Source organism: Coturnix japonica, unplaced genomic scaffold, assembly GCF_054131305.1.
Source record: "Coturnix japonica strain WE unplaced genomic scaffold, WE-NBRP24 Scf196, whole genome shotgun sequence".
NCBI lineage: Eukaryota > Metazoa > Chordata > Aves > Galliformes > Phasianidae > Coturnix > Coturnix japonica.
This window is the reverse complement of record NW_028189099.1, coordinates 1-24,624: the sequence shown is the minus strand read 5'-3', so window position 1 is coordinate 24,624 and position 24,624 is coordinate 1. Positions and strand designations below refer to the sequence as shown.

Here is a 24,624-nt window from a genome sequence, read left to right as displayed (position 1 = left end):
TTGAAGTGTATATATATATTTATAGGCCGTGCCGTGCTACGCCAGGCCGAAGCCCTCGGAGCACTCCTGGATCGCCAGCAGCAGCATCTGACGCAGCTTCTCGTAGCTCTCGTAGGCCGGGAGGTCCAGCTGGTTGAAGCTGGGGGGGGAATATGGGGCAGGGGGTCCATATGGGGGGATATGGGGGGCTATATGGGGGGATATGGGGCTGGGTTGGACCCATATGGGACCCCATAAGGCCCCATAAGTCCCTATGGACCCATATGTGCTCCCATAAGTCCCTATATGTGCCCCCATAAGTCACCTAAGCAGGAAGGTCCAGCTGGTTGAAGCTGGGGGGATAATATGGGGCAGGGGGTTGATATGGGGGTTATATGGGGGGATATGGGGTTGGGTTGGACCCATATGGACCCATATGTGACCCCATAAGTCACCTAAGCGGGCAGGCCCAGCTGGTTGAAGTTGGGGGGTGTAATATGGGGCAGGGGGTCGATATGGGGGGATATGGGGGCTATGGGACTGGGTTGGACCCATATGGGACCCCATAAGGCCCTATGGATCCATATGGGACCCCATTTGTCACCTAAGCGGGCAGGTCCAGCTGGTTGAAGCTGGGGGGGTAATATGGGGCAGGGGGTCCATATGGGGGGATATGGGGGCTATGGGGCTGGGTTGGACCCATATGGGACCCCATAAGGCCCCATAAGTCCCTATGGACCCATATGTGCCCCCATAAGTCACCTAAGCGGGCAGGTCCAGCTGGTTGAAGCTGGGGGGATAATATGGGGCAGGGGGTCTATATGGGGGATATGGGGGCTATGGGGGGATATGGGGGCTATATGGGGTCTATATGGGAGGATATGGGGATGGGTTGGACCCATATGGGACCCCATAAGGCACCTAAGCAGGCAGGTCCAGCTGGTTGAAGCTGGGGGGATATGGGGGCTATATGGGGGCTATGGGGTTGGGTTGGACCCATATGGGACCCCATAAGGCCCCATAAGTCCCTATGGATCCATATGTGTCTCTAAGTCCCCATATGTGCCCTCATAAGTCACCTAAGCTGGCAGGTCCAGCTGGTTGAAGCTGGGGGGATAAGATGGGGCAGGGGGTTCATATGGGGGGATATGGGGGGATATGGGGGCTGTATGGGGGCTATATGGAGTCTATATGGGGGCTATATGGGGGGATATGGGAGCTATGTGTGGGCTATGGGGGGATATGAGGGCTATATGGGGTCTATGGGGGGATATGGGGGCTATATGGGGGCTATGGGGCCGGATTGGGCTCATATGTGACCCCATAAGTCCCCATATGTGCCCCCATAAGTCACCTAAGCGGGCAGGTCCAGCTGGTTGAAGCTGGGGGGATAATATGGGGCAGGGGGTCCATATGGGGGCTATGGGGGGATATGGGGGCTATGGGGCTGGGTTGGACCCATATGGGACCCCATAAGGCCCCATAAGGCCCCATGTGTGTCCCCAACCCCATAAGTACCCAGGTGTGTCCCCATGGCCCCATATGTGCCCCCATAAGTCACCTAAGCTGGCAGGTCCAGCTGGTTGAAGCTGGGGGGATAAGATGGGGCAGGGGGTTCATATGGGGGGATATGGGGGAATATGGGGGCTGTATGGGGGCTATATGGAGTCTATATGGGGGCTATATGGGGGGATATGGGAGCTATGTGTGGGCTATGGGGGGATATGAGGGCTATATGGGGTCTATGGGGGGATATGGGGGCTATATGGGGGCTATGGGGCCGGATTGGGCTCATATGTGACCCCATAAGTCCCCATATGTGCCCCCATAAGTCACCTAAGCAGGAAGGTCCAGCTGGTTGAAGCTGGGGGGATAATATGGGGCAGGGGGTCCATATGGGGGCTATGGGGGGATATGGGGGCTATGGGGCTGGGTTGGACCCATATGGGACCCCATAAGGCCCCATAAGGCCCCATGTGTGTCCCCAACCCCATAAGTACCCAGGTGTGTCCCCATGGCCCCATATGTGCCCCCATAAGTCACCTAAGCGGGCAGGTCCAGCTGGTTGAAGCTGGGGGGGTAATATGGGGCAGGGGGTCCATATGGGGGCTATATGGGGGGATATGGGGGCTGTATGGGGGGATATGGGGTTGGGTTGGACCCATATGGACCCATATGTGACCCCATAAGTCACCTAAGCGGGCAGGCCCAGCTGGTTGAAGCTGGGGGGGTAATATGGGGCAGGGGGTCCATATGGGGGGATATGGGGATGGGTTGGACCCATATGGGACCCCATAAGGCCCCGTAAGTCCCTATGGACCCATATGTGACCCCATAAGTCACCTAAGCTGGCAGGTCCAGCTGGTTGAAGCTGGGGGGATAATATGGGGCAGGGGGTCCATATGGGGGCTATGTGGGGTCTATATGGGGCATATGGGGATGGGTTGGACCCATATGGGACCCCATAAGTCACCTAAGTGGGCAGGTCCAGCTGGTTGAAGCTGGGGGGTGTAATATGGGGCAGGGGGTCGATATGGGGGATATATGGGGGGATATGGGGGCTGTATGGGGGATATGGGGGCTATATGGGGGGATATGGGGTTGGGTTGGACCCATATGGGACCCCATAAGGCCCTATGGATCCATATGTGTCTCTGTAAGTCACTATATGTGCCCCCATAAGGCACCTAAGCGGGCAGGTCCAGCTGGTTGAAGCTGGGGGGTGTAATATGGGGCAGGGGGTCGATATGGGGGTTATATGGGGGGATATGGGGGCTATGGGGCTGGGTTGGACCCATATGGGACCCCATAAGTCACCTAAGCAGGAAGGTCCAGCTGGTTGAAGCTGGGGGGTGTAATATGGGGCAGGGGGTCAATATGGGGGCTATATGGGGGCTATGGGGGGCTATGGGGGCTATATGGGGTCTATATGGGGGGCTATGGGGCTGGGTTGGACCCATATGGGGCCCCATAAGTCACCTACGCTGGCAGGTCCAGCTGGTTGAAGCTGGGGGGATAATATGGGGCAGGGGGTCCATATGGGGGTTATATGGGGGGATATGGGGGCTGTATGGGGGATATGGGGGCTATATGGGGGGATATGGGGTTGGGTTGGACCCATATGTGCCCCCATAAGGCACCTAAGCTGGCAGGTCCAGCTGGTTGAAGCTGGGGGGATAATATGGGGCAGGGGGTCGATAAGGGGGCTATGGGGATGGGTTGGACCCATATGGGACCCCATAAGGCCCCATAAGTCCCTATGGATCCATATGTGTCTCTAAGTCTCCATATGTGCCCCCATAAGTCACCTAAGCGGGCAGGTCCAGCTGGTTGAAGCTAGGGGGTGTAATATGGGGCAGGGGGTCCATATGGGGGGATATGGGGCTGGGTTGGACCCATATGGGACCCCATAAGTCACCTAAGCAGGAAGGTCCAGCTGGTTGAAGCTGGGGGGATAATATGGGGCAGGGGGTCCATATGGGGGATATATGGGGGGATATGGGGGGATATGGGGGCTATGGGGCTGGGTTGGACCCATATGGGACCCCATAAGGCCCCATAAGTCCCTATGGACCCATATGTGCCCCCATAAGTCACCTAAGCGGGCAGGCCCAGCTGGTTGAAGCTGGGGGGGATAATATGGGGCAGGGGGTCTATATGGGGGTGATATGGGGGCTGTATGGGGGATATGGGGGCTATATGGGGGGCTATGGGGCTGGGTTGGACCCATATGTGCCCCCATAAGTCACCTAAGCAGGAAGGTCCAGCTGGTTGAAGCTGGGGGGGGAATAGGGGGGGCACTTGGTTATATGGGGGCTATATGGCCTCTATATGGGGTCTATATGGGGTCTATATGGGGGCTATGGGGGGATATGGGGGCTGTATGGGGGATATGGGGGCTATATGGGGGGATATGGGGATGGGTTGGGCCCATATGGGACCCCATTAAGTCACCTAAGCAGGAAGGTCCAGCTGGTTGAAGCTGGGGGGGGAATATGGGGCAGGGGGTCCATATGGGGGGATATGGGGGCTATGGGGATGGGTTGGACCCATATGGGACCCCATAAGGCCCTATATGTGCCCCCATAAGGCACCTAAGCGGGCAGGCACAGCTGGTTGAAGCTGGGGGGATAATATGGGGCAGGGGGTCCATATGGGGCTATGGGGCTGGGTTGGACCCATATGGGACCCCATAAGTCCCTATATGTGCCCCCATAAGTCACCTAAGCGGGCAGGTCCAGCTGGTTGAAGCTGGGGGGATAATATGGGGCAGGGGGTTTATATGGGGGCTATGGGGCTGGGTTGGACCCATATGGGACCCCATAAGGCCCCATAAGGCCCCATGTGTGTCCCCAACCCCTAAGTACCCAGGTGTGTCCCCATGGCCCCATATGTGCCCCCATAAGTCACCTAAGCTGGCAGGTCCAGCTGGTTGAAGCTGGGGGGATAATATGGGGCAGGGGGTCCATATGGGGGGATATGGGGGGATATGGGGGCTGTATGGGGGATATGGGGGCTATATGGGGGCTATGAGGGGATATGGGGGGATATGGGGGCTATATGGGGTCTATATGGGGGGATATGGGGCTGGGTTGGACCCATATGGGACCCCATAAGGCACCTAAGCGGGCAGGTCCAGCTGGTTGAAGCTGGGGGGTGTAATATGGGGCAGGGGGTCTATATGGGGGATATGGGGGCTATGGGGGCTATGGGGGGATATGGGGTCTATATGGGGGCTATATGGGGGGATATGGGGGCTATGGGGGGATATGGGGTTGGGTTGGACCCATATGGACCCATATGTGCCCCCATAAGTCACCTAAGCGGGCAGGCCCAGCTGGTTGAAGTTGGGGGGTGTAATATGGGGCAGGGGGTCCATATGGGGGGATATGGGGATGGGTTGGACCCATATGGGACCCCATAAGGCCCTATGGATCCATATGTGTCTCTAAGTCCCCATATGTGCCCCCATAAGTCACCTAAGCGGGCAGGTCCAGCTGGTTGAAGCTGGGGGGTGTAATATGGGGCAGGGGGTCGATATGGGGGGATATGGGGGCTATGGGGCTGGGTTGGACCCATATGGGACCCCATAAGGCCCCATAAGGCCCCATGTGTGTCCCCAACCCCATAAGTACCCAGGTGTGTCCCCATGGCCCCATATGTGCCCTCATAAGTCACCTAAGCTGGCAGGTCCAGCTGGTTGAAGCTGGGGGGATATGGGGGGCACTTGGTTATATGGGGGCTATATGGCCTCTATATGGGGTCTATATGGGGTCCCCATAAGGCCCCATAAGTCCCTATGGATCCATATGTGTCTCTAAGTCCCCATATGTGCCCTCATAAGTCACCTAAGCGGGCAGGTACAGCTGGTTGAAGCTGGGGGGTGTAATATGGGGCAGGGGGTCGATATGGGGGGATATGGGGGCTATGGGGCTGGGTTGGACCCATATGGGACCCCATAAGGCCCAATAAGTCCCAATGGATCCATATGTGTCTCTAAGTCCCCATATGTGCCCCCATAAGTCACCTAAGCGGGCAGGTCCAGCTGGTTGAAGCTGGGGGGATAATATGGGGCAGGGGGTCCATATGGGGGCTATATGGGGGGCTATGGGGCTGGGTTGGACCCATATGGGACCCCATAAGTCACCTAAGCAGGCAGGTCCAGCTGGTTGAAGGTGGGGGGCTATGGGGGCTATATGGGGGCTATGGGGCTGGGTTGGACCCATATGTGCCCCCATAAGGCACCTAAGCTGGCAGGTCCAGCTGGTTGAAGCTGGGGGGATAATATGGGGCTGGGGGTCTATATGGGGGGATATGGGGGCTGTATGGGGGATATGGGGGCTATATGGGGGGATATGGGGTTGGGTTGGACCCATATGGGACCCCATAAGTCACCTAAGCAGGAAGGTCCAGCTGGTTGAAGCTGGGGGGGTAATATGGGGCAGGGGGTCGATATGGGGGCTATATGGGGGGCTATATGGGGGGATATGGGGGATATGGGGCTGGGTTGGACCCATATGGGACCCCATAAGGCCCCATAAGTTCCTATGGACCCATATGTGACCCCATAAGTCACCTAAGCGGGCAGGTCCAGCTGGTTGAAGCTGGGGGGTGTAATATGGGGCAGGGGGTCCATATGGGGGATATATGGGGGGCTATATGGGGGGATATGGGGGCTATGGGGCTGGGTTGGACCCATATGGGACCCCATAAGGCCCTATGGCCCCATGTGTGTCCCCAACCCCATAAGTACCCAGGTGTGTCCCCATGGCCCCATATGTGTCCCCATATGTGCCCCCATAAGTCACCTAAGCAGGCAGGTCCAGCTGGTTGAAGCTGGGGGGATAATAGGGGGCAGGGGGTCCATATGGGGGGATATGGGGGCTATGGGGCTGGGTTGGACCCATATGGGACCCCATAAGTCACCTAAGCAGGAAGGTCCAGCTGGTTGAAGCTGGGGGGGATAATATGGGGCAGGGGGTCGATATGGGGGATATATGGGGGGCTATATGGGGGGATATGGGGTTGGGTTGGACCCATATGGGACCCCATAAGTCACCTAAGCAGGAAGGTCCAGCTGGTTGAAGCTGGGGGGATAATATGGGGATATGGGGGGCTATATGGGGGCTATGGGGCTGGGTTGGACCCATATGGGACCCCATAAGTCACCTAAGCAGGAAGGTCCAGCTGGTTGAAGCTGGGGGGGATAATATGGGGCAGGGGGTCGATATGGGGGATATATGGGGGGCTATATGGGGGGATATGGGGTTGGGTTGGACCCATATGGGACCCCATAAGTCACCTAAGCAGGAAGGTCCAGCTGGTTGAAGCTGGGGGGATAATATGGGGATATGGGGGGCTATATGGGGGCTATGGGGCTGGGTTGGACCCATATGTGACCCCATAAGGCACCTAAGCTGGCAGGTCCAGCTGGTTGAAGCTAGGGGGATAATATGGGGCAGGGGGTCGATATGGGGGATATATGGGGGCTGTGGGGTCTATATGGGGCATATGGGGATGGGCTGGACCCATATGTGACCCCATAAGTCACCTAAGCAGGCAGGTCCAGCTGGTTGAAGCTGGGGGGATAATATGGGGCAGGGGGTCCATATGGGGGGATATGGGGGGATATGGGGGCTGTATGGGGGATATGGGGGCTATATGGGGGGATATGGGGTTGGGTTGGACCCATATGTGCCCCCATAAGGCACCTAAGCGGGCAGGTCCAGCTGGTTGAAGCTGGGGGGTGTAATATGGGGCAGGGGGTCGATATGGGGGGATATGGGGGCTATGGGGCTGGGTTGGACCCATATGGGACCCCATAAGGCCCTATGGCCCCATATGGGACCCCATTTGTCACCTAAGCAGGCAGGACCAGCTGGTTGAAGCTGGGGGGATAATAAGGGGCAGGGGGTCGATATGGGGGATATGGGGGACATGGGGGGATATGGGGGGATATGGGGGTTATGGGGGCTATATGGGGTCTATATGGGGGGATATGGGGGCTATATGGGGGCTATGGGGATGGGTTGGACCCATATGTGCCCCCATAAGGCACCTAAGCGGGCAGGTCCAGCTGGTTGAAGCTGGGGGGATATGGGGGGACATGGGGGCTATGGGGGGATATGGGGTTGGGTTGGACCCATATGGACCCATATGTGACCCCATAAGTCACCTAAGCTGGCAGGTCCAGCTGGTTGAAGCTGGGGGGTGTAATATGGGGCAGGGGGTCGATATGGGGGGATACGGGGGCTATGGAGCTGGGTTGGACCCATATGGGACCCCATAACCCCATACACCCCATAATCCCCATCTCCCCCAATCCCACCTCGTACCCCCATAACCCCATACACCCCATATCCCCTATATCCCCCATTACCATGTATGAGCCGATGGCAGCCTGTCTGTGGACCCCCATAACCCCATAACCCCCATCTCCCCCCATAACCCCATAACCCCATCTCCCCTATATCCCCCATAACCCCATATATCCCCTATATCCCCTATATCCCCTATACACCCCATTACCACGTATGCACTGACGGCAGCCTGTTGGTGGACCCCCATAACCCCATACACCCCATAACCCCATATAACCCCTATATCCCCATATATCCCCTATATCCCCTATATCCCATTACCAGGTATGTGCCGATAGCAGCCTGTCCGTGGACCCCCATAACCCCATACACCCCATAACCCCATACACCCCATAACCCCATAACCCCATACACCCCATAACCCCATACACCCCATAAACCCCATAACCCCATACACCCCATAACCCCATAACCCCATACACCCCATAACCCCATACACCCCATAACCCCATACACCCCATAACCCCATATATCCCCTATATCCCCATATATGCCCTATATCCCCATACACTCCCTATATCCCCTATATCCCATTACCATGTATGCGCTGACGGCAGCCTGTCCGTGGACCCCCATAACCCCATACCCCCATACACCCCCATAACCCCATATCCCCTATATCCCCCATAACCCCATAACCCCATACACCCCATAACCCCATATATCCCCCATAACCCCATACCCTATATCCCCCCTATATCCCATTACCATGTATGCGCCGATGGCAGCCTGTCCGTGGACCCCCATAACCCCATACACCCCATAACCCCATACACCCCATAACCCCATATATCCCCTATATCCCCATATATCCCCCATATATCCCCTATATCCCATTACCACGTATGCGCTGATGGCAGCCTGTCCGTGGACCCCCATAACCCCATACACCCCATAACCCCTATATCCCCCATAACCCCATATACCCCATAACCCCATATATCCCCTATATCCCCCATAACCCCCATAACCCCATACACCCCATATATCCCCTATATATCCCCTATATCCCCCATTACCACGTATGTGCTGACGGCAGCCTGTCCGTGGACCCCCATAACCCCATATATCCCCTATATCCCCCATAACCCCATATACCCCATAACCCCATATATCCCCTATATCCCCCATGACCCCATACACCCCATAACCCCATACACCCCATATCCCCATATCCCCCATTACCATGTATGCGCTGACGGCAGCCTGTCCGTGGATCCCCATAACCCCATACACCCCATAACCCCATACACCCCATAACCCCATAACCCCATACACCCCATAACCCCATACACCCCATAACCCCATAACCCCATACACCCCATAACCCCATACACCCCATAACCCCATACACCCCATAACCCCATAACCCCATACACCCCATAACCCCATACACCCCATAACCCCATACACCCCATAACCCCATACACCCCATAACCCCATAACCCCATACACCCCATAACCCCATACACCCCATAACCCCATAACCCCATAACCCCATACACCCCATAACCCCATAACCCCATAACCCCATAACCCCATACACCCCATAACCCCATACACCCCATAACCCCATACACCCCATACACCCCATAACCCCATAACCCCATAACCCCATACACCCCATAACCCCATACACCCCATAACCCCATACACCCCATACACCCCATAACCCCATACACCCCATAACCCCATAACCCCATACACCCCATAACCCCATACACCCCATAACCCCATAACCCCATACACCCCATAACCCCATACACCCCATAACCCCATAACCCCATACACCCCATAACCCCATACACCCCATAACCCCATACACCCCATAACCCCATAACCCCATACACCCCATAACCCCATACACCCCATACACCCCATAACCCCATACACCCCATAACCCCATACACCCCATAACCCCATAACCCCATACACCCCATAACCCCATACACCCCATACACCCCATAACCCCATACACCCCATAACCCCATAACCCCATACACCCCATAACCCCATACACCCCATAACCCCATAACCCCATACACCCCATAACCCCATACACCCCATAACCCCATAACCCCATACACCCCATAACCCCATACACCCCATAACCCCATACACCCCATAACCCCATAACCCCATACACCCCATAACCCCATACACCCCATACACCCCATAACCCCATACACCCCATAACCCCATACACCCCATAACCCCATAACCCCATACACCCCATAACCCCATACACCCCATAACCCCATACACCCCATACACCCCATAACCCCATACACCCCATACACCCCATACACCCCATAACCCCATACACCCCATATCCCCATATCCCCCATTACCATGTATGCGCTGACGGCAGCCTGTCTGTGGACCCCCATAACCCCATAACCCCATAACCCCATATATCCCCCATAACCCCATATATCCCCTATATCCCCTATATCCCATTACCACGTATGCGCTGACGGCAGCCTGTCCGTGGACCCCCATAACCCCATAACCCCCATCTCCCCTCATAACCCCATAACCCCATAACCCCATATATCCCCTATATATCCCCTATATCCCCTATATATCCCATATATCCCCCATTACCACGTATGTGCCGATGGCAGCCTGTCCGTGGACCTGTCGTCGCGGTGGATCTGGAACTTCTGGATCCCGTTCATCCCCTCGAGGGCAGCGAATCCCTGCAGCGGAACCTTGGACGTGCCCGTCACAAACTGCAGGAACTTGGCGCGGTCGGCCTGGTCAAAGGAGCGCAGGGCACGCCAGAACCACTGGATCTATGGGGTAATATGGGATATAGGGTAAATATAGGATATAGGGTATGGGATATAGGGTATGGGATATAGGGTATAGGTCAGCCTGGTCAAAGGAGCGCAGGGCGCGCCAGAACCACTGGATCTATGGGGTAATATGGGATATAGGGTAAATATAGGGTATATGGGGGATATAGGGTATGGGATATAGGATATAGGTCAGCCTGGTCAAAGGAGCGCAGCGCGCGCCAGAACCACTGGATCTATGGGGTAAATAATAGAGGATATAGGGTATGGGATATAGGGTATAGGTCGGCCTGGTCAAAGGAGCGCAGCGCACGCCAGAACCACTGGATCTGTATAGGGTAATAATATAGGGTATAGGGTAAATATAGGATATAGGGTATGGGATATAGGGTATAGGGTATGGGATATAGGGTATGGGATATAGGGTATGGGATATAGGGTATGGGATATAGGATATAGGTCGGCCTGGTCAAAGGAGCGCAGGGCGCGCCAGAACCACTGGATCTATGGGGAAATATGGGATATAGGGTATATGGGGGATATAGGGGATATGGGGGATATAGGGGATATGGGGGATATAGGGTATGGGATATAGGGTATGGGATATAGGGTATGGGATATAGGATATAGGTCAGCCTGGTCAAAGGAGCGCAGGGCGCGCCAGAACCACTGGATCTATATAGGGGAATATAGGATATGGGGTATAGGGTATGGGATATAGGGTATGGGATATAGGGTATAGGTCGGCCTGGTCAAAGGAGCGCAGGGCGCGCCAGAACCACTGGATCTATGGGGGAAATAATAGAGGATATAGGGTATATGGGGGATATAGGGTATGGGATATAGGGTATAGGATATAGGGTATAGGGTATGGGATATAGGGTATGGGATATAGGGTATGGGATATAGGGTATGGGATATAGGATATAGGTCGGCCTGGTCAAAGGAGCGCAGGGCGCGCCAGAACCACTGGATCTGTATAGGGGAATAATATAGGGTAAATATAGGGTATATGGGGGATATAGGGGATATGGGGGATATAGGGTATGGGATATAGGGTATAGGTCAGCCTGGTCAAAGGAGCGCAGGGCGCGCCAGAACCACTGGATCTATGGGGAAATATGGGATATAGGGGAAATATAGGGTATATGGGGGATATAGGGGATATGGGGGATATAGGGTATGGGATATAGGGTATGGGATATAGGGTATAGGGTATGGGATATAGGATATAGGTCGGCCTGGTCAAAGGAGCAGGGCGCGCCAGAACCACTGGATCTGTATAGGGAAATATGGGATATAGGGTATAGGGTATGGGATATAGGGTATGGGATATAGGGTATGGGATATAGGGTATGGGATATAGGGTATGGGATATAGGGTATGGGATATAGGGTATGGGATATAGGATATAGGTCGGCCTGGTCAAAGGAGCGCAGGGCGCGCCAGAACCACTGGATCTATGGGGGAATAATAGAGGATATAGGGTAAATATAGGGTATAGGGTATATGGGGGATATAGGGTATAGGGGGGATATAGGGTATGGGATATAGGATATAGGTCAGCCTGGTCAAAGGAGCGCAGGGCGCGCCAGAACCACTGGATCTATATAGGGTAAAGGGGGGATATAGTATATAGGGGGGGATATAGGATAAAGGGGGGCATATGGGATAAGGGGGGGATATAGGATAAAGGGCGGATTATGGGATAAGGGGGGGTATAGGTTAAAGGGGGGATATGGGATAAAGGGGGGGATATAGGATAAAGGGGGGATATGGGATAAAGGGGGGGATATGGGATAAAGGGGGGATATAGGATAAAGGGGGGCATATGGGATAAAGGGGGGGATATAGGATAAAGAGGGGGATATAGGATAAAGGGGGAGATATGGGATAAAGGGGGGGATATAGGATATATGGGGGATATAGAGGAGGGTCACAGACTTGAATCATTGTGGGGGATTATGGGGCCAGGGGGTTCTGGGGACACAAGAACATGGGATGTGGGGCCAGAGGGACATGGGGGGATATGGGGACAGGGGGGGTGATGTGGGGACACGGGGATATGGGATGTGGGGCCAGGGGGGGTTACAAGGACACAAGGATATGGGGATAAGGGGATACGGGGCCAAGGGGGTGCGGGACACACGGTGTCCATGGGGACGCAGGGATGAGCTGGCACCAGAATGGGGCGAATCGAGGCGGTTTTGGGGTCCCCCATGTACCTGAATGGAGTTTCCCTGGTACTTGTGGTACTCGGTGTTGGCCTTGAGGTCGTCGATGTCGATGGTGGGGAGCCCCGAGATGAGCAGCTCCAGCTCCTGCTCCGTGAAGATGGAGATGAGGCGCTTGGGGATGATCTCATAGAAACCCTCCAGGAACGCGGCCAGCTGCTTGCGGATGGCTCCTAAGGGGGCAAGGGGGGTCAGGGACCCCATAGATCCCTATAGTTCCCTATAGATCCCTACAGACCCCCATGGACCCCTATAGAACCTCATAGACCCCAATAGACCCCCATGGACCCCTATAGAACCTCATAGAACCCCATAGACCCCATGATCTCGTAGAAACCCTCCAGGAACGCGGCCAGCTGCTTGCGGATGGCTCCTAAGGGGGTAACAGGGGGTCAGGGACCCCATAGATCCCCATAGATCCCTATAGATCCCTATAGACCCCAACAGACCCCCATGGAGCCCTATAGAACCTCATAGACCCCAACAGACATCTATGGACCCCATGATCTCGTAGAAACCCTCCAGGAACGCGGCCAGCTGCTTGCGGATGGCTCCTAAGGGGGTCAGGGGGGTCAGGGACCCCATAGATCCCCATAGACCCCAATAGACCCCCATAGATCCCTATAGAACCTCATAGACCCCAACAGACCCCTATGGACCCCATGATCTCGTAGAAACCCTCCAGGAACGCGGCCAGCTGCTTGCGGATGGCTCCTAAGGGGGTCAGGGGGGTCAGGGACCCCATAGATCCCTATAGATCCCTATAGACCCCAATAGACCCCCATGGACCCCTATAGAACCTCATAGAACCCCATAGACCCCTATAGACCCCATGATCTCGTAGAAACCCTCCAGGAACGCAGCCAGCTGCTTGCGGATGGCTCCTAAGGGGGCAAGGGGGGTCAGGGACCCCATAGATCCCTATAGACCCCCATGGAGCCCTATAGAACCTCATAGACCCCTATGGACCCCATGATCTTGTAGAAACCCTCCAGGAATGCGACCAGCTGCTTACGGATGGCTCCTAAGGGGGTAACAGGGGGTCAGGGACCCCATAGATCCCTATAGATCCCTATAGACCCCTATAGACCCCAATAGACCCCCATGGACCCCTATGGATCTCTATGGATCACTATGGACCCCATGATCTCGTAGAAACCCTCCAGGAACGCAGCCAGCTGCTTACAGATGGCTCCTAATGGGGTCAGGGGGGTCCTGGACCCCATAGATCCCCATAGATCCCTATAGACCCCAATAGACCCCCATGGAACCCTATAGACCCCCATGGAGCCCTATTGACCCCCATAGACCCCTATGGACCCCATGATCTCGTAGAAACCCTCCAGGAACGCGGCCAGCTGCTTGCGGATGGCTCCTAATGGGGTCAGGGGGGTCAGGGACCCCATAGATCCCTATAGATCCCTATAGACCCCTATAGAACCTCATAGACCCCAATAGACCCCCATGGACCCCAATAGACCCCCATGGAACCCCATTGACCCCCATAGACCCCTATGGACCCCATGATCTCGTAGAAACCCTCCAGGAACGCGGCCAGCTGCTTACGGATGGCTCCTAAGGGGGCCAGGGGGGTCAGGGACCCCATAGATCCCCATAGAACCTCATAGACCCCAATAGACCCCCATGGACCCCAATAGACCCCTATGGATCCCTATGGACCCCAATAGACCCCTATGGACCCCTATAGATCCTTATGGACCCCCATGGACCCTTATGGACCCCCATGGACCCCCCTAGATCCCCATAGACCCCCATGGATCCCTATGGACACCCATGGACCCCTATGGACCCCTAAGAAAGCTGCCAGCTGCTCCCAAATGGCACCTGATGAGGACAAAGGGGGACGGTCGGGGGGTCCTGGACCCCCATAGACCCCCATATTGCCCCCCACGGATCCCTAAGGACCCTCATAGACCCCCATGGACCCCTATGGATCCCTATGGACCCCAATAGACCCCTATGGATCCCTATGGACTCCTATGGATCCCTATGGACACCTATAAACTCCCATAGACCTCCATGGACTCCTATGGACTCCCATGGACCCCCGTGGATCCCTATGGACTCCCATGGACCACCATGGACCACCATAGATCCCCATAGACCCCCATGGACACCTATGGATCCCCATAGACCCCCATGGATCCCTATGGACCCCCATGGACCCCTAAGAAAGCTGCCAGCTGCTCCCAAATGGCACCTGATGGGGACAAAGGGGGACGGTCGGGGGGTCCTGGACCCCCATAGACCCCCATATTGCCCCCCATGGATCCCTATGGACCCTCATAGACCCCCATGGACCCCTATGGATCCCTATGGACCCCAATAGACCCCTATGGATCCCTATGGACACCTATAAACTCCCATAGACCTCCATGGACCCCTATGGACACCCATAGACCCCTATGGACCCCCATGGACCCCTAAGAAAGCTGCCAGCTGCTCCCAAATGGCACCTGATGGGGACAAAGGGGGACGGTCGGGGGGTCCTGGACCCCCATAGACCCCCATATTGCCCCCCATGGACCCCTATGGACCCCTATGGATCCCTATGGATCCCTATGGACCCCAATAGACCCCTATGGATCCCTATGGACACCTATAAACTCCCATAGACCTCCATGGACCCCTATGGACTCCCATGGACCTCCATGGACCCCCGTGGATCCCTATGGACTCCCATGGACCCCCATGGACCACCATAGATCCCCATAGACCCCCATGGACACCCATGGATCCCCATAGACCCCCATGGATCCCTATGGACTCCCATGGACCCCTAAGAAAGCTGCCAGCTGCTCCCAAATGGCACCTGATGAGGACAAAGGGGGACGGTCGGGGGGTCCTGGACCCCCATAGACCCCCATATTGCCCCCCACGGATCCCTATGGACCCTCATAGACCCCCATGGACCCCTATGGATCCCTATGGACCCCAATAGACCCCTATGGATCCCTATGGACTCCTATGGATCCCTATGGACACCTATAAACTCCCATAGACCTCCATGGACTCCTATGGACTCCCATGGACCCCCGTGGATCCCTATGGACTCCCATGGACCACCATAGATCCCCATAGACCCCCATGGACACCTATGGACCCCCATGGACCCCTAAGAAAGCTGCCAGCTGCTCCCAAATGGCACCTGATGAGGACAAAGGGGGACGGTTGGGGGGTCCTGGACCCCCATAGACCCCCATATTGCCCCCCATGGACCCCTACGGACCCCCATGGACCCCTATGGACCCCCACGGACCCCCATGGACCCCTATGGACCCCTATGGACCCCCATGGACCCCCATCTCACCAGTCATCCTCATCTGGCAGACGAGGTGCACGTATTCCTTCTTGTTCTCCTCCGTCACCAGCACGTTGGCTCCGTTGGGTTTCAGGTCCCGCACTTCACAGACCCCAAACTCCTGGACCTGGGGGGGGGAACCAGAGGGAAAAAGGTTTTTGGGGGGAGAAATGGGGGTTTGGGGGGGAAATATGGGAGTTTAGGGGGAAGAAATGGGGGTTTAGGGGGGAAATATGGGGGTTTGGGGTAAGAAATGGGGGTTTGGGGAGGAAATATGGGGGTTTAGGAGGGAGACATAGGGATTTGGGGGGGAAATATGGGGGTTTAGGGGGAAGAAATGGGGGTTTTGGGAGGAGAAATAGGCATTTAGGGGGGAAATGGTGGGAAATATCGGTGTTTTGGGGGGAAATATGGGGGTTTGCAGGGAGATATGGGGGTTTTGGGGGGGAATATGGGGGTTTGGGGGGAAATATGGGGGTTTAGGGGGAAGAAATGGGGGTTTTGGGGGGAAATATGGGGGTTTATGGGGAATGAATGGGGGTTTGGGGGGGAAATATGGGGGTTTAGGGGGAAGAAATGGGGGTTTTGGGGGGAAATATGGGGGTTTAGGGGGAAGAAATGGGGGTTTGGGGGGGAAATATGGGGGTTTAGGGGGAGAAATGGGGGTTTGGGGGGAAATATGGGGGTTTTGGGAGGAGAAATAGGCATTTAGGGGGGAAATGGTGGGAAATATAGGGGTTTTGGGGGGGAATATGGGGGTTTGGGGGGAGATATGGGGGTTTTGGGGGGAAATATGGGGGTTTTGGGGGAAGAAATGGGGGTTTGGGGGGGAAATATGGGTGTTTAGGGGGGGGAATATGGGGGTTTAGGGGGAAGAAATGGGGGTTTAGGGGGAAATATGGGGGTTTAGGGGGAAGAAATGGGGGTTTGCGGGGGGAATATGGGGATTTGGGAGGGAGATATGGGGATTTGGGGGGGAATATGGGGGTTTTGGGGGAAGAAATGGGGGATTTGGGGGGGAAATATGGGGGTTTGGGGGGAAGAAATGGGGGTTTGGGGGGAAATATGGGGGTTTTGGGGGGAAATATAGAGGTTTAGGGGGAGAAATGGAGGGAAATATGGGGGTTTGGGGGGAGAAATGGGGGTTTTAGGGGAAGAAATGGGGGTGTGGGGATACATTGACCCTCATAGACCCCCCCTTGTATCCCTATGGACACACAGGAGCCATCTATGGGGCGCTGCCCCCCAAGTGCCGCTGACCTCGGTGCTGAAGGTCAGGTCTAGGACCCCCATGGACCCCCACAGACCACTATGGACCCCCATAGACCCCCCTTATATCCCCAGGGACACAGAGGTGCCGTCTATGGGGCGCAGCCCCCCAAGTGCCGCTGACCTCGGTGCTGAAGGTCAGGTCTAGGACCCCCATAGACCCCCATGGACCCCCACAGACCACTATGGACCCCCATAGACCCCCCTCATATCCCTATGGACACAAAGGAGCCATCTATGGGGCGCTGCCCCCCAAGTGCCACTGACCTCGGTGCTGAAGGTCAGGTCTAGGACCCCCATAGACCCCCACAGACCCCTATGGACCCCCATGGACCCCCACAGACCCCCCTTATATCCCCAGGGACACAGAGGTGCCATCTATGGGGCGCTGCCCCCCAAGTGCCGCTGACCTCGGTGCTGAAGGTCAGGTATATGGACCCCCATAGACCCCCATGGACCCCCATAGACTACTATGGAACCCCATGGACCCCCATAGACCCCCCTCGTATCCCTATGGACACACAGGAGCCATCTATGGGGCGCTGCCCCCCAAGTGCCGCTGACCTCGGTGCTGAAGGTCAGGTCTAGGACCCCCATAGACCCCCACAGACCACTATGGACCCCCATAGACCCCCCTTATATCCCCAGGGACACAAAGGAGCCATCTATGGGGTGCTGCCCCCCAAGTGCCGCTGACCTCGGTGCTGAAGGTCAGGTCTAGGACCCCCATAGACCACTATGGACCCCCATAGACCCCCCTTATATCCCCAGGGACACACAGGAGCCATCTATGGGGCGCTGCCCCCCAAGTGCCGCTGACCTCGGTGCTGAAGGTCAGGTCGTAGCCCAGCGTGGAGACGTCGTTCTCCAGCAGGTAGACCAGGCCCTGGTAGAAGTGATAGTCCTCGCTCTCCATGTCCGTGTACCTGCGTCAAAATGGGGGTCAGCACCCCTTATTTTGGGGGAAAACGGCACCATTTTGGGGCTTCTGATATAGTTTAGGGGGAGTTTAGATCCACAGTTGGGTTCTGGACCCAAGATAGTTGGGTTCTATGCCCCCCAGTTGGGTTCCATGCCCCACGGTTGGGTTCCATGCCCCACAGTTGGGTTCCATGCCCCACAGTTGGGTTCTATACCCCACAGTTGGGTTCTATACCCCACAGTTGGGTTCCATGCCCCACAGTTGGGTTCTCTGCCCCACAGTTGGGTTCTATGCCCCACAGTTGGGTTCTATACCCCACAGTTGGGTTCTATACCCCACAGTTGGGTTCCATGCCCCACAGTTGGGTTCTCTGCCCCACAGTTGGGTTACATGCCCCACAGTTGGGTTCTATACCCCACAGTTGGGTTCTATGCCCCACAGTTGGGTTCTATACCCCACAGTTGGGTTCCATGCCCCACAGTTGGGTTCCATGCCCCACAGTTGGGTTCTATGCCCCACAGTTGGGTTCTATACCCCACAGTTGGGTTCCATGCCCCACACTTGGGTTCTATGACCCACGGTTGGGTTCTATGCCCCACAGTTGGGTTCCATGCCCCACAGTTGGGTTCTATGCCCTACAGTTGGGTTCCATGCCCCACAGTTGGGTTCCATGCCCCACAGTTGGGTTCTATACCCCACAGTTGGGTTCTATGCCCCACAGTTGGGTTCTAGATGCTCCAGTTGCACTCTATGCCCTGAGGTTGGGTTCTAAACACTCTAATTGAGTTCCATGCCTCATGGCTGGGTTCTAGACACTACAGTTGGACTCTATGACCCAAGGTTGGATTCTAGACACTACAATTGAGTTCTATGCCCCATGGTTGGGTTCTAGATGCTCCAGTTGGACTCTATGCCCCAAGGTTGGGTTCTAAACACTATAATTGAGTTCTATGCCCCATGGTTGGGTTCTAGATGCTACAATTGGACTCTATGCCCCGAGGTTGGGTTCTAGACACTATAATTGAGTTCTATGCCCCGAGGTTGGGTTCTACATGCTCCAGTTGGACTCTATGCCCTGAGGTTGGGTTCTAGATGCTCCAGTTGGACTCTATGCCCCGAGGTTGGGTTCTAAACACTACAGTTGAGTTCTATGCCCCACGGTTGGGTTCTACATGCTACAACTGGACTCTATGCCCCGAGGTTGGGTTCTAAACACCACAATTGAGTTCTATGCCCCGAGGTTGGGTTCTACACCCCACAATCTGGTTCTACACCCAAAATCCCCACATTCTACTTATCACCATTGGGTTCCACGCCCCCAAATCACCACGTTCTACCCCCAAAACCTTTATATTCCTTTTCCATCCCCTATTTCCTTACCGGACAGACTTGCCCAGGATGTGTTTATAGAAGGAACGTGTGAAATAACACTCGAGCAGCCTGTTGTCGTAGACGGCCTTGGCCACGATCCGCCCCACAAACTTGAAGTAGCTGAGGTGGTTGGGGTTGCAGTGGGACGAAGGGTTGATGGTGTAGGTGACCCGGTCTCCAGGTGAGGTGCGGAACAGGGCGTACATCGGGTTGAACATCTCCCTTGAGATGATCATGTACCACTCGCGGAGGAGACCCCCGGCGTCCTGCCCCTCCTCGCCCTCAAAGACGATGTACCTGCAATGAGGGGAAGGGGGAGAGGGGGGGTTAAGGGATCCCAAATGGCCCCTCTGACCCCAAAACGTGGCCCTATATATCTCACAAGACCCCAGAACCCAGCTTTGGGGTCCCATTCATCCTCTAATGTAGACCTGGGGGATGAAAAGGGGGGAATCCTCTAATATAGTCCTGGGGGATGAAGGGGAAATGGGGGGGGTTAAGGGATCCCAAATGGCCCCTCTGACCCCAAAACGTGGCCCTATATATCTCATAAGACCCCCAGAACCCAGCATTGGGGTCCCATTCATCCTCTAATGTAGTCCTATAGGATGAAGGGGAAATGGGGTGATCCCAAATGGCCCCTCAGACCCCAAAACGTGGCCCTATATATCTCACAAGACCCCAAAACCCAGCACTGGGGTCCCATTCATCCTCTAATGTAGTCCTGGGGGATAAAAAGGGGGGGTTAAGGGATCCCAAATGGCCCCTCAGACCCCCAAACATCACCCTATATATCTCTCAAGACCCCCAAAATCCAGCTTCAGGGTCCCCTGCATAGGGATCCCAAATGGCCCCTCAGACCCCAAAACATGGTCCTGTATATCTCCCAAGACCCCCAAAACCCAGCTTTGGGATCCCATTCATCCTCTAATGTAGTCCTATAGGATGAAGGGGAAATGGGGTGATCCCAAATGGCCCCTCAGACCCCAAAACGTGGCCCTATATATCTCAGAAGACCCCAAAACCCAGCACTGGGGTCCCATTCATCCTCTAATGTAGTCCTGGGGGATGAAGGGGAAATGGGGGGTTAAGGGATCCCAAATGGCCCCTCTGACCCCAAAATGTGGCCCTATATATCTCCCAAGACCCCCAGAACCCAGCTTTGGGGTCCCATTCATCCTCTAATGTAGTCCTATAGGATGAAGGGGAAATGGGGGGGTTAAGGGATCCCAAATGGCCCCTCAGACCCCAAAACGTGGCCCTATATATCTCAGAAGACCCCAAAACCCAGCTTTGGGGTCCCATTCATCCTCTAATGTAGACCTGGGGGATGAAAAGGAGGGGGTTAAGGGATCCCAAATGGCCCCTCAGACCCCAAAACGTGGCCCAATATATCTCCTAAGACCCCCAGAACCCAGCTTTGGGGTCCCATTCATCCTCTAATGTAGTCCTGGGGGATGAAGGGGAAACGGGGGGGTTAAGGGATCCCAAATGGCCCCTCTGGCCCCAAAACATCACCCTATATATCTCATAAGACCCCCAAAATCCAGCTTTAGGGTCCCCTGCATAGGGATCCCAAATGGCCCCTCAGACCCCAAAACATGGCCCTGTATATCTCCCAAGACCCCCAGAACCCAGCTTTGGGATCCCATTCATCCACTAATGTAGTCCTATAGGATGAAGGGGAAATGGGGTGATCCCAAATGGCCCCTCAGACCCCAAAACGTGGCCCTATATATCTCAGAAGACCCCAGAACCCAGCTTTGGGGTCCCATTCATCCTCTAATGTAGACTTGGGGGATGAAAAGGAGGGGGTTAAGGGATCCCAAATGGCCCCTCTGACCCCAAAACGTGGCCCTATGTATCTCATAAGACCCCCAAAACCCAGCATTGGGGTCCCATGCATCCTCTAATGTAGTCCTGGGGGATAAAAAGGAGGGGGTTAAGGGATCCCAAATGGCCCCTCAGACCCCCAAACATCACCCTATATATCTCTCAAGACCCCCAAAATCCAGCTTTAGGGTCCCCTGCATAGGGATCCCAAATGGCCCCTCAGACCCCAAAACATGGCCCTGTATATCTCCCAAGACCCCCAGAACCCAGCTTTGGGGTCCCATTCATCCTCTAATGTAGTCCTATAGGATGAAGGGGAAACGGGGTGATCCCAAATGGCCCCTCAGACCCCAAAACGTGGCCCTATATATCTCACAAGACCCCCAGAACCCAGCATTGGGGTCCCATGCATCCTCTAATGTAGTCCTGGGGGAAAAAAAGGGGGGGGTTAAGGGATCCCAAATGGCCCCTCTGACCCCAAAACGTGGCCCTATATATCTCATAAGACCCCCAAAACCCAGCATTGGGGTCCCATGCATCCTTTAATGTAGTCCTGGGGGATAAAAAGGGGGGAATCCTCTAATGTAGTCCTATAGGATGAAGGGGAATCCTCTAATATAGTCCTGGGGGATGAAGGGGAAATGGGGGCTTAAGGGATCCCAAATGGCCCCTCTGGCCCCAAAACGTGGCCCTATATATCTCACAAGACCCCAAAACCCAGCTTTGGGATCCCATTCATTCTCTAATGTAGTCCTGGGGGATAAAAAGGAGGGGGTTAAGGGATCCCAAATGGCCCCTCTGACCCCAAAATGTGGCCCTATATATCTCATAAGACCCCCAAAACCCAGCACTGGGGTCCCATTCATCCTCTAATGTAGTCCTATAGGATGAAGGGGAAATGGGGGGGTTAAGGGATCCCAAATGGCCCTCTGACCCCAAAATGTGGCCCTATATATCTCACAAGACCCCCAGAACCCAGCTTTGGGGTCCCATTCATCCTCTAATGTAGTCCTATAGGATGAAGGGGAAATGGGGTGATCCCAAATGGCCCCTCAGACCCCAAAACGTGGCCCTATATATCACACAAGACCCCAAACCCTCCCCCTATGGATCTCCACCCACCCTATAGACTCAGGGTCCATTCACTGCCCCCTATTGGGGTGACTATGGGGGGGGGGGGGGGGGTCTCAGAGTCTCCTCAGGTGGTCTTAGGTCACCCTATAGACCCCCAAACCCATCCTAAAACCTCTTAGATGGGTCTTAGGTCACCCTATAGACCCCAAACCCAACCCTATGGATCTACCCCCACCCTATAGACTCAGGGTCCATTCACTGCCCCCTATTGGGGTGACTTTGGGGGGGGGGGTCTCAGAGTCTCCTCAGGTGGTCTTGGGTCACCCTATAGACCCCAAAACCCATCCTAAAACCTCTTAGATGGGTCTTAGGTCACCCTATAGACCCCAAAACCCAACCCTATGGATCTACCCCCACCCTATAGACTTAGGGTCCATTCACTGCCCCCTATTGGGGTGACTTTGGGGGGGGGTCTCAGTCTCCTCAGGTGGTCTTGGCTCACCTATAGACCCCAAAACCCATCCTAAAACCTCTTCGATGGGTCTTAGGTCACCCTATAGACCCCAAACCCTCCCCCTATGGATCTACCCCCACCCTATAGACTCGGGGTCCATTCACTGCCCCCTATTGGGGTGACGTTGGGGGGGGGGTCTCAGTCTCCTCAGGTGGTCTTGGGTCACCCTATAGACCCCCAAACCCATCCTAAAACCTCTCAGATGGGTCTTAGGTCACCCTATAGACCCCAAACCCAACCCTATGGATCTACCCCCACCCTATAGACTCAGGGTCCATTCACTGCCCCCTATTGGGGTGACTTTGGGGGGGGGGTCTCAGAGTCTCCTCGGGTGGTCTTGGGTCACCCTATAGACCCCCAAACCCATCCTAAAACCTCTTAGATGGGTCTTAGGTCACCCTATAGACCCCAAACCCAACCCTATGGATCTACCCCCACCCTATAGACTCAGGGTCCATTCACTGCCCCCTATTGGGGTGATTTTGGGGGGGGGGTCTCAGAGTCTCCTCGGGTGGTCTTGGCTCACCCTATAGACCCCCAAACCCATCCTAAAACCTCTTAGATGGGTCTTAGGTCACCCTATAGACCCCAAACCCAACCCTATGGATCTACCCCCACCCTATAGACTCGGGGTCCCCTCTGTGCCCTCTACTGGGGTCAATTTGGGGGGGGGTCTCACAGCCTATTCTTCATCTCCTCGGGGGACTTTCGATGCAGCTCCCTATAGGAATCCTCAAAGACGTGGTCGCGTCGCACATGGACGGCCATGTCTTCCTTACGTAGACCTTCATCCAACCTCTCCAGCTCCTGGCGGAAATACCTACAAAATCAAAAGAAATAGGGGAAAAACGGGGTAAGAAAAAACCCAATTAAGGGACTTTATGGGGTTTTTTAAGGGGGGGGAATGGCCCCGTACTTGCGCTTGACGTCAAAGTCCAGGACGCGGATGTAGTCGACCAGGACGGCAAAGGGGCCGTCGGCCAAATGGGTGGTGGATTGACGCAGGATCTGGTTCAGCACCGTGCGGTGGGTCTCTATGGGGCGAGTTATGGGGTGAGATACGGGGGTTGTGGGGTGAGATACGGGGGTGTGGGGTGAGATATGGGGGTTATGGGGTGAGATATGGGGGTTGTGGGGTGAGATACGGGGGTTATGGGGGGAGATATGGGGGTTATGGGGTGAGATATGGGGGTTATGGGGTGAGATACGGGGGTTGTGGGGTGAGATATGGGAGTTATGGGGGGGTTATGGGGTTGTGGGGTTTTTGGGGTGAGATATGGGGTTTGTGGGGTGAGATATGGGGGTTATGGGGTTTTTGGGGTGAGATATGGGGGTTATGGGGTGAGATATGGGGGTTATGGGGTGAGATATGGGGGTTAGTGGGGTTTTTGGGGTGAGATATGGGGGTTATGGGGTTTTTGGGGT

The 24,624-nt window shown here is 55.3% G+C and overlaps 1 protein-coding gene across 1 annotated transcript; it reads right to left on the bottom strand.

The window, feature by feature from the left end:
* LOC107307736 (E3 ubiquitin-protein ligase HUWE1-like) lies at positions 1-24,246 on the bottom strand. The gene is made up of 9 exons (XM_085535849.1): positions 24,116-24,246; positions 23,879-24,019; positions 19,788-20,075; positions 18,306-18,411; positions 16,226-16,343; positions 12,886-13,067; positions 10,945-10,989; positions 10,467-10,612; positions 1-139 (listed from the first exon to the last, which is right to left on the bottom strand). The coding sequence occupies exons 2-9, from the start codon at positions 23,965-23,967 to the stop codon at positions 37-39; spliced, it is 1,077 nt and encodes a 358-aa protein (XP_085391975.1). The 5' UTR covers positions 23,968-24,019; positions 24,116-24,246; the 3' UTR covers positions 1-36.
* Positions 24,247-24,624: the final 378 nt, after the last annotated feature.